Consider the following 11,635-nt stretch of genomic DNA (forward strand, 5'->3'; position numbering starts at 1 on the left):
CGGAACCTGGGAGGAACTACGGCTATTTGAGCTCCCTCACCCGATAAATCAATAAATTTCGAGAGGAGACTAAGCCCCCCCCCCCCAATAATTTATGAACATACGATTCAACGCACCTTTCCTCTTCCATCGTACGAGCTTGAATCCCGTATATATGGGACTACAGGCAACTTTCGGCCTCTCCCCCACCCCCAATGTTTTATTCATGTCGGTGCCTCTGGGGGCCGTTCGCACATTGATGTTGATGTCTTTTTGATTTCCAGTTCCAGCTTCGAACCCGGTCGGTAGTCTGCTTTGCACCATGGCCCAGGGATCTTCAGGTGGTGGCGGCGGCTTCGAGGAGAAATTCGAGGCCTACTCAACGTTCGGTGAGAGGGAGAAAGGCGTCACCGGCACCATCACCTTGAAGAACATAGACAAGTGGATAAAGGACGCCGGTCTGACCAAAAAGTTCACTACCACCGACACGGCAATCACTTTTAGCAAGGTCGTCAAGTAAGTCGATATGATTCAGATCATTCTAGTATTGACTTGCTGATTTGTACGCGCATCTTCGTTTAACCACGTGGCCATACCCGGAGGTCTCGAGTGTATGGGGAGGGGGGGACACAGTAATAATGAGATCTGGTAGTAGAGGGGGTGGGTGTAACTCATACTTGCTCAATCCGTGGTCCTCGGAATCATCTGATGTGTGTCCCGTGACACTCAAAATCTAATTTTGTAAAAATGAACTAAACGGCACAGTCACAGATCCCCTTTATCGTGTGAATCGTGGTGCAGTTAACATCACTTAAGTGGCCCGCGGCATATATCCTGATCCACTTAAGAGGAACCCGCAGCGTATTCACAAATGACGTGAGATCCCGTTTCATACGACTTAAGTGGTCCAGATCAAGATCTTAAGTGGCCCAATTACAGATCACTTAAATTCACGGCAGAAACTTCCTTACTTACTTACCGAACACGGCCAGGCTCTGTCGAATGCGCAATTTAATCGCATCACCCCGGAGGACGTGGCCGTGTAGGAAAAATTTTATTCATTCTCTCAATTTACAAATAGCAGCATAAATACACACAGATGAGATGAACATAAAATCAAGAACATTTGTAAAACTATATGAATTATTGTGGTATGCGCAGGTGAGTCGACCAGTAAAAAAATTAAGATAGTGTCGCCCTTTGCCACCCATAGCAAGCAGGCATTTTTGGCACCCCCGTGAAATGTAGAAGGAGCAGTTACAGGGTGAAATTTGGTGCTCCCCCAGCTAGTCGAGCACCCAAGCCATCAGATCCGCCTACTCCTCTCCTTAGTTGCGGCCCTATTTAAATGGCCGACGGCACATTTACAGATCACTCAAGTGACTTGTGGGACATTTAGAGATCATCTAAGACATTCGCAGCACATTTACAAAATGTGACTAGTTCGCAAACCAATCAAGTGGCTCGCACTCTCCTGAAGGTCGAGCTCCCTTGATGTAATTTTAGCACTTCAAGCCACGAAGAAGAGCCCCATCACTCTGCCAATGGTGGCGGTGAGGACGTGTTGAGGCGGCCCTGGTAAAACTGGTAAACTACAGGCCCGGGTAACTACGTTAACCCGCCATGAACGTGCCGCGATCTTGGATTCAAGAAAACTCGTTTTAGAGAGGCCGCCTGTCCAATGCATAGGTCTGGTCTAGATCTTATTCATGGAAGCAACAGTGGCTAAAATGCATAATGCGTCCCATCTTTGGTGTTTGTTTATTTTTCAACGCCAAGTTGTTCGCCAAGACAGCTCTGGTGATCGTTATCTATGTAGTTTTTAACGTGCATCGTCGCAGCTCCCTTTCGTGGTCATCCGAAGGGTGTCCTACTAGGTGAAAAATAACCTTTAGAATGCTTGCTCCCTTGGTAAGAGAGCCCAATGTTTTGTGGGATGATACGAAGGGGAGGGAGAATTCTTGGAGGTTGTTATATAGCATGTTAGCTATTGTTACTTTTGGTCACATTCTCTTGGCCATCTCCAGCTAGATGCAAGTAGTTTTCGAGGTCAAGCTGAGCGCGATTCTTTCATGGGCGAGAGGGTTCCCATTATGGGCCCTAAATTTGAACAACTCGCTGACCAACCAAACATCATTGATTCTAGTCAGTGGGCCTTTAATGACTACATTGCCCAGCGGGCCATTCTATTCTGGAGGTCAAGGTGATCCGGCCACATACTCTTGACGATTTTTCCTTTACTTTGTGTGTATGCAATTTCAACCCAGTCCATAATTGGGCTTTTCAGTTTTACTGATGGGCTGAGTTTCCGTTGAAGCTTCAAATTGGTGAATTCATTTGTGAATTCCCCAATTGTGAACTTATTTACAAAACAGAATGCAGTTGGTAATAAATAATTTTTTTTTGTATTTAATATCGTCGTTACCTTTTGTCAGCGGGTGAAAAACTACTTTTCGCCAAGACCGATTTTTTTTTTTGTCGCCAAAGGAATGTGTAACCCGGTGATAACACTGATACGCTGTCTTGATGAATAGCAGCTTGTGTCATCAGGTCGTTTACCGCCATGTTCTTGGTTCCATTCTGCATTTGGGCGCTGCTACAAGTCAATTTTAAAGGATGCCGAAATAGTGCTAAAGATACCAATCGAGAGAGAGATTTTATTCATTTATTTTTTAAATACGCAGTGTAGAACTAATTCTCAAGAACGGCTGCAAAAGTTAGATCGCCAACTCAACTCTATCGGTAGTTAAATTGCTGGATGGCGATATGACTGGAGTTGGTGTGTAGTAAAATAGTCATCAAAGGTATTCGAGCGGGTTCTTCGGCTCCGAAAGCCCACATTATGAAAGGACCATTGCACAAAGTCACACGCTGATACTTGTCGATACACCGACATTGAAATACATAGCAATTTAAGGCAGCGTAGCACGTCTATTTCTTGAAACGATTCTTGTCAGCCATCGATGGTTCCTTCCCCCCCCCCCACGGTATTTTTTCCGCCCGCACCTCTGTCGGAGATTCGATGGTGTTCCCGGATTCCTTATATTCACGTCCGATACACACTCTTGCGATGGTCGAGCAGAAAAATCCAAATTTCATCTCTACCCATGTCCGTGGGGGAGGGGAGCTGACAGGGTTTCAGTCCGGGACCCCGAGATGATTTTCAACGAAGCGGATTTCTTTGGGAAGAGGAATCCTAGTAAGTAGTAGTCTGACTTGGCACCCGCCTTCCTCGCCTAGACAGGGCCACAACTGGATACTTTGTGAGCCAAGGCAAACACGCATTTTGGCACCCCCGTGTTTGTAGAAAGAGCAGTTGAAAGGCGCAATCTATAGTCCAATGCCCTGAGCATCAGACCCGTCTGCTCCCACTTAGTTGCGGTCCTGAGCCTAGAGGGCCCTGTTCACGGATGTGATGGGGGGGGGGGCGGAGGACATGTCTTTACCTCAGAAATGCTGCGACCCATCTCACGAGCACAGACTACGTTCAAAGTCACTTAAATCGTGGTAGCTTGCCACTGTAACAGCAGAAATCAATCTAACACTTCACCCAATATAGCGATATGGCCAGAGTTGGTGTTTGGTGAAGTAGTAGTATAATATAGACGCTGCTTTCCCCCATCTTTCTTAGTTGCATAAGCTAGTCTGCGATAGGTTTTCTGGCCTCTCATTGTACATTGCATGAACGAAATCCCAGGATTCTCGACCAGGAACTAACTAAAAACTCCTCTTTCTGTATTCCCAGGACGGAGAAGCGCATGAACCTGGCCCAGTTTTTGCAGTTCGTGCAGGTACTCTGCGATTCCAAGGGTATGACCCTGGAAGAAGCCAAGAACAAGTTGGCAGCTGTTCCGACTCCTGGACTCAGTGGCGTAACGGTATGGGTCGGAGTTTTGCATATTCTCAGATTTTTTATTTTATTTTTTTGCAGTATCTGGGAAGGAGCGGATCCACACAAGGTGATGTGTGTCGAGAAGGAGTGACTAGTATTGCAGATGATGATTCATAAGATCATCCTGTATTTTACGGGATAGACCACATCTTTCCTTCTCTGGATCCGCTCCTGATCTTGTGTGTATATGAAAATACGTACAACGATTCGTGACGAAGACCGTATTAGATATAGGATGGGACGTATTATAATATATTTTAGAACCTAGGGTAAACTTTATGCAATTTTTATTGATTTCGAAAAAGCTTTCGGTATTGTTGACCATTCCCTACTTTGGCATGTTCTGAGATTCATAGGAATTAGTGATAAACTTATCAAGATACTCTCTGACGTGTATAGTAAGGCAAGAGTGAGAATTAGAACTCGCGAAGGGCTAACTGCTGAAATAAATATTACTAAAGGCGTTTTACAGGGGTGAAATTTTATCTCCCTCACTTTTCTCTATTTTCATTAAAGAACTACTCACAGACCGTCTGAACTCATCTAGTATTTCACCAGTTTTTATTAATGAAACCATTGGTATACATGCACTTCTATAGGCGAATGATGCTGTGATTTTATCAAATTCCCCAAAAAACTTGCAACGAAAAATAGATATACTCCATGGTTTTTGTGGTTTTTTGATTGACCTTAGTATTAATAAAGCTGAAGTTATTGCATTCAGAAAATCAGGTAAATTGCCAAAATATGATGAATGATATTCTAGGGGTCAACAACTGACTACCACTTAGACTTGTATGTACTTACGGGGTTCCATTTTCAAGTTCCGGTAAATTTCATACAGCATACTTACTCTTTCTGGCAAAGTCCAAAACAGCTATACCGCCAGTAATAAAAATACTTAGGAGCAGCTCATAATAATTCCTTGGTCACGGCCTTAAAACTTTTCAATTCCCTTTTGCTTTCAACAGCCTCATATGCACCTCCCATTTGGGTAATACAATTTATTGGTAAAATGCATCAAATATTTAGTATGTTAGCTAAGAGACCATTAATAGTTTCTAGAAATACTCCTAGGACACTGCTTTGAGAGCTGAACTTGGCTGCCCAAGCCTCAGTGTTTTGTTTAAAAAAATATATATTTTAAAATTCTGGATACGTTTGCTTATATAAAATGAACCAATCACGTTTGACAAGAATAAGATGACCACCTATCTCACATACTCTTCAATTCATCCACCAGTAATAAAAATAATTGGGCTTTTCAAGTTAGAAATATTCTTGACAACGCTGGCTTTGGTTTTATCTGGGTTCAATAAAATCCGAGTCTTGTGAAAGCTTATCTTCCGCTGATTATCTACAGATAAGTAGATATCTAGTAGCATAAAAAGCCAGAGTATCCAAAATGATTTCTCCCGTGATGTAAATAGCAAAATTTTTTCTCACTATACGGGTGGATTCACATCTACAGACACTATATTATCTATTACATCTTATATTTGTATCTTACAAATATAACATGTTCATAGAATTTGTGTAGGGGGGTATTTGTGTAGTAAGGTATCATTCATCAGCTACATATGTACGCAACCTACAAATAAAGACAGTTGCCATGTTATGACGGTCTCTTGGTCCATCCGTGGGGTAGTTTCTTTCTCAACCTGATCGATTACCATAAGAACTTATTATTGATTACCTTCGAGACTTAAGAACGGGGGATCTTACTTAGCCTGTGAGTCGCGACCCGAGATGGGTCGTTCAAATGCACCAACATTTTGGGACACCCCCGACCCATGCGGAAATCGGGCCTTAAGAGAACAGACTTTTCTATTGATTTTCTGCAATGGATTCATATTTAAAAGACGGACTCCTATTTCCCCCGGGAAGGGGGGGGGGGAGTTTGGTAGTACGTGTTAAAACATTAGCCCACCCGAGCGTGGTTCGGAGGCCTCATAAAAATCAGATCTTAAAATTTTCGAAATTGAGCGTGTACATTGGTGGACAAGCCTCTCTAGCCAGATACAAGCCTCAGAAAAATCACTTTTACCTTAAGAGGGGAAGGCCCTAATGCTCTTAAGGTGGCCTTGGATAGGAGGGGGAGCCAGGGACGTCGGAACATATGTGCTCATATTGCTAAAGCAACACCGATCATTTGAATGGTATTGCTCAACAACACACACACCAATCATCATTGAAATATAACTCATTCACCCTCGGGTCCGGCTACGGGCGATTTACCAAAAACGGGAAATTGTTGTTGAATGTGGGACGTATGGTCCATAGGTGGAGATTGACTTGGAAGTCTGGGGGGGGGGGCAACGTCATTATTGCTGGGGAGGCACGATGATGATGATGATGATGTCAATTCATATATACATGTATACATTAGATCAGTCGAATCCACCTTTGACGCTGGGGAGGCAATGCCCCCCACGCCCCCCCCGTACCTCCGCCCGTGGTATGGTCTTCAAACATACCCAAACGAACATTATGTTCATTACTCGAACAATACCAAACATTTTTTACTTCCGGCATCCTTAGTTTACATGAATGTGACCGCACATAATGTCTCGTGTATCTCTCTCTCTCATCGGCAGACGGCTTGTACTGGCGCAGCAGCGGACGCGATGAACCGCCTCACCGACGTGTCGGGTTACACCGGTGCCCACAAAGAACGGTTCGACGAGAGTGGACGTGGCAAAGGAATGGCGGGCCGAGCGGACATCGCCGATAACACCGGGTACGTCCAAGGCTACAAGGAGAAAGACAAGTACGACGAAACCCACAAGAATGAGAACGAGTGAAGTCCGTCGGTCTGCTCTACCTCCAGAGGCTGTCTGATGTCCAACAGTTCATCTATAGTTAGGACCCGCTATTTTTTTTGTACAGAAGAAAACATTTACTTGGCATGTTTTGCGCATGTATCTTACATATATAAGATTTTCATAGAATTTGTTTAGGGGGGGTAGGATAGCATTCATAAGTCACATATGTACGCAAGCTACAAATAAAGACAGTCGCCATATTATGACAGGTCTCTTTCTCAACCTGATCGATTACTATAAGAATTTACTATGAATTGCCTTCGAGACATAAGAACGGGGATTTTACTTAACCTAGGAGTCATGACCCGAGATGTGTCGTTCAAATCCACCAACAGCCAGGGGCTATATGAGTCACAACAAAATTAAACTTGATTCGCAGGAACTTGCGAAATGGGTAGTACAAATCCACTTACACCCATCAGTGGTGGATTTACAGGGGTGCTTAGCGAGAAAAGGATTGCAAATTTGGTGGATGGTATACTTGAGCAGGGCCGTAATTATGGGGAGCAGGCGGTCTGGTGCCCTGGGTGCCGGACCAAAGGGGAACGCAAATTTCGCCCTTTAACATTACAGAGGGGGGGGGGAGGGGTGGCAATGTGAGTGCTTGTCTCGGCTGACTAAGCATCTAGTTGTAGCCCTGTAGTTGAGGGATGGAGGATCAAATAAATTAGTAGAACGGGAGAAGGGTGGAAAAACTCGTGCAGCTCACAATAAATCCGCCTCTGGCCAGAGAGCAAACGACTAGACCCGTGAGTGGTCAAACGAGTAACCTAGAGAGTTTGCAAGCATTGTGAATGAGCAAAAGAGCAGCGGAGATCAAGTGGAGATCTAGAAAGCGGAGATCAAGTGGAGATCTAGAAAGCGGAGATCAAGTGGTCAATGAGCGACCAAAATAGTGGCCTAGCGAGTGTGTATGAGAACCAGGGTTTAAGCTGGATAAAAAATTCCTTTCGCAAAAAAGCGAAAATGGGAGGAAAAGCTTTAGCAAAATGCTACAATGCTAAGGGGCCATTCAAGTATTACGTCAGCAGATTTTTAGCCATTTTTGACCCCTCCCGCCTTGTCAGCAAAACACTGACCCCATCCACCCCTTGTCAGCAAAATTTAGTTAGCAGCTTAGAATATTTCATATCTTCAAAAAAGGGTGGTTGATAACGTAAGTAACCTTCAAACCCGCCCCCCGTCATCAAAAGTCAGCAAATCCAAACCCCCCCCCCCGATGCTGACGTAATACTTGAATGACCCCTAATGTAATGATTGATGGTTGGATGTCTACTCGTTGCCTACCTCCTGTACGCATTTTTGCGAAAGTGGCTACTACTTTTTTCGAATTCTACGATTTTCTTTCGCATTTTGCGAAAAATGCGACCGTAGCTTAAACCCTGATGAGAACATGGGACTGACCAAAAGAGTGACCTAGAGCGTGTGCAGGCTTGGGGGTGACCTAGAGAACAAGGCACCAGGTCAGTGAGCAAAAGAAAAAAAGAGTGGGTCGTAGAAATCCGCGTATAGCCAGGTGCTCTTGAGCTATGGTTCACGATCTGAATAAACTTGATTTACAGGGAACTTTCAAGATGGGTCGCATAAATCCGCTTACAGCCAGCAGTGGTGGATTTACAGGAGTGTTTAGCGGGCTATAGCTCAGGTTCGGAGGGGACGGTATACTTGAGGGATGGGTGATCAAGTAAATTAGTAGAATGTACTTCAGTGCCACAGAATTAAGAATAGACAACAATATGCGCATTTTGTAGCGCTACTTGCCTGCATCTGTAAATATGTCAACCCCTTTATATACAGGCTTTCCGTAATAAATCTGTACGATATATATTGGAGTACCAGCGATAATTCTTTGAAACCGGTTTCCTCTAATATTTTCCTTGAAAGGAGAAAAAAAAGAGAAGAGTCGTTTTTTTGCATTGCTTTCTCAGGCAGCCTCCTCCTGTTATATATATGTGTAATTTCAGTATATGTTTTATTCATCGAACCGTAGCGAGAATAAAAAGAATTCTGAGGTAAAGAAAAAAATAGATTCCCTTTTATAGGGTTACCCAATAAAGCGTCTTGATAAGGGAAATAACAGAGAGTGAGCTAGAATGCATCGCTACTATTCACTCTAGGCTGGGATACCTCGCTCTCGCAAGGGAAGAGGTTTAGAAAGTGTCCAAAAATAATAAAATTATACGGAGCACTTCGGAGTTGAAGTTACACGTGGGAAACTGTCAGCTTTAATTCAGTTGTAATGGTCTCACCTCTGTAAATTTTTATAATTTGAAGAATTTTTTAAGATTTTATGCGATTTATAGTACAAAAACATGCAAATTGGTTAAATTTGCAATCCTTAATTTTATACCGAAATAATTCATCCCGTACCATTTGAAGAAAAGTTTTTGAGACATCGATAATTGAAAGTAGTATCAGATGATATTGAATATCAAAATTTTTGACAGTCAGCGTACATGTTCTGAGTAAACTTTATATATTATCAAATAGAACTTCAAAAAAATTAGGCTGTGATTTTGTTCAAAGCCCGTTGATTTGTCAAGATGAGTAAAAAAAAAGTACAAAAATTCTCCACCAGGTGGCATCTCGGTTGTCATCATCGTGTAACGTGTCTCATTTAGTATTCCTAGACACTTTTTCCATCGCTTTATCTTCATCCATTCAAAATTTATGACCATTGGAAGATCTTGTAAACAGTGACATATATTCGCAGCCTATCATAATCACTTTCAATCCCCTAAGAATCATTTTGGGATGCCCGGGAGCAAAAATGGTAAACATTTGAGAAAATAAAGAGAACATTGGAAATTTCATACAATTGTGAATAACTCCTGAAATATGGCAGATAGAATCATGAAAGTAATGTAGTGGTATAGCCATACGAGTACGCGCCAAATGATAAGAAAGGTTAGAACGCCGCCTGGTGGAAAGTTTAGGAACTTTTTGTGTTATCTTGAAATCTAAATAGACAAAAAATTTTGACAACCAGGTCTTAGAAAGGCATTTAGTTTATGAAAATGAAAACTTGGTTATCAATTATGTATAGGAAGATATTGAAGAAACTAGTGTACTTAAGTCACGTGCGATCACTACTCGGTATTCTGCTGCTTATTTACTAGTTTTTAAGCCTTTGTAAGTTGATTTTATGTAAGTGCAGTGTTGTAAGTGTCCTTGCTTTCTGTGGAAATAAAAGACCTGCTAATAAAAAAAATTCTTAAATAGCTACAAAATAAATAATTGCATACTACGTACGGCGATTCCACACAAGACAAGCTTGAGAGGTCTTTTTTTTTTTTTTTTTTGCATTGTGACACCTCAGCAGGCTCAATATTCCTTAGTTTGTTTGTTTTTTTTACTTTTTATTTGCCAAATAAAGAAGGAACTTCATGGGAAAGGATTCGGAAACGCAAAAGCATTTGCTCATGAGCATTTCGAACAGTATATCAGTTGAAAAGCTCCAATATGCTTGTAGGAAATGGTTGGGGAAAAAATGCAAAAGAGTGCATTGATGCTAGTAAGGTAAAATGCTTTGAAAAAATATGAATTTTTTTGTTATTATTTGACAAAAACACAAGTACAAACTGATAAAAAAGACAAACAGAAACGGAGATACACGTATAAATACATAGATTAGAAGCATTCACTCTGTGACCACATAAGACTAAGTTGTCCTTTCAATAGGTCTGCAAAAGCAATCTATTGTCTGTTGACACATGGCAACCATCATTCCTTTTCAAGGATTTTTTTTCTATAATTTGTGTTATTATTAAAATAATCTTTTACTCTTTTTTCTCTAAATACATACACAAAAACTGAAAGCGGAGAAATCAATAGTAGTCTGTGTTTGGAGAAGCACCAAGAAGTGTTTTACGCGAATAAATCTATGTATTTCGTATTTGCCCCGTGCTTCATTCGAACATATTGAGGTTTAAAAAAAAAAGGTCTGCCATTCAAGCACAGAAATCTTCTCGAGCATTAGGAAATTTTTTGTGGAGCAGTTGGTGGTCCGAGGAGCACAGTTTGGAAACCACTGTGATCTGCAATTTTAAGAAGCGTTGGTTGTTGGTTTTTACGCTGATTCACCATTCAATTTTTCAATGTACATACTAATAAAAATAATTGGTATCTCTTTTGTTATAAATGGCTTCTAGAAAATGAATGAATATCGATCTCTGATCGATAGCCGAGACCGTTACATTTCCTGTCACCGGTAACAGGCTGAAAAAGGGTGATGGATCACGTAAGTTGTTTTATAATCATTGATCATTGCTGCCAATCGTTTGTATCTGAATTTAGCACGCTACAGACTCTGCTCTGATCGATATCCTCGCAACAATAACTTACAGCCAGTCAATAAAACTTATCAGGGCAGAATTATAAGTGAATGGAAAACCTTCTCACGTCCAGTATTTTTTGCATACGCCATTTTTCAAACATTTCGGTTTTTTCTCCTTCTGAAGATGACGAAAACAACTATTTCATGATTGGATTTGCTGCCCTGCCTTATATTTGAATTTGAAAGTTCTAGAGATTGTCACTGGATGGCGCTGCAACAGACTTTCTTACAGCGTGTTATTGTTTTAATACAGTGTTTCTCAACCCATCCATGACCCAATAACCAAACCACTCAAGTGACCCAAGACATATTTCTAGATCACTTCAGTGGATCTGGTTTCAGTTTCAGATCCGCATATCCATAACTCTTAACCAGGCCCGTCATTTAGAAAATGCACTAAAAATGGTATATATATATACATACATTGAGCAAATGTGCTTTGCTTCCCCCCCCCCCCCTCCTGGAAAAAGTTGAAATGACGGCCCTGCGCTCTTAACCTTTGACCCTTAGAATGCTCCATCATACAGGAATGATCAGCGTAGTTATGTGCTCAATCATCCAGGATGGTTACAATATCTTCTTTTAAGATGAAGTTTCTTAAAT

The 11,635-nt window shown here is 41.8% G+C and overlaps 1 protein-coding gene across 1 annotated transcript; it reads left to right on the forward strand.

Annotated features, from left to right (window-relative positions):
• The first annotated feature begins 269 nt into the window (after nucleotides 1–269).
• Nucleotides 270–6,897, forward strand: LOC149067487 (tubulin polymerization-promoting protein homolog). Its single transcript, XM_089252729.1, has 3 exons — nucleotides 270–495; nucleotides 3,725–3,857; nucleotides 6,469–6,897. Exons 1-3 carry the CDS (start codon nucleotides 302–304, stop codon nucleotides 6,673–6,675), a joined length of 534 nt encoding a protein of 177 aa, XP_089108855.1. The 5' UTR covers nucleotides 270–301; the 3' UTR covers nucleotides 6,676–6,897.
• The last annotated feature ends 4,738 nt before the right edge of the window (nucleotides 6,898–11,635 follow it).

Source organism: Pholcus phalangioides, unplaced genomic scaffold (assembly GCF_987345545.1).
Source record: "Pholcus phalangioides strain wild (caught in Gottingen) unplaced genomic scaffold, Ppha-v1.0 ptg000030l_1, whole genome shotgun sequence".
NCBI lineage: Eukaryota > Metazoa > Arthropoda > Arachnida > Araneae > Pholcidae > Pholcus > Pholcus phalangioides.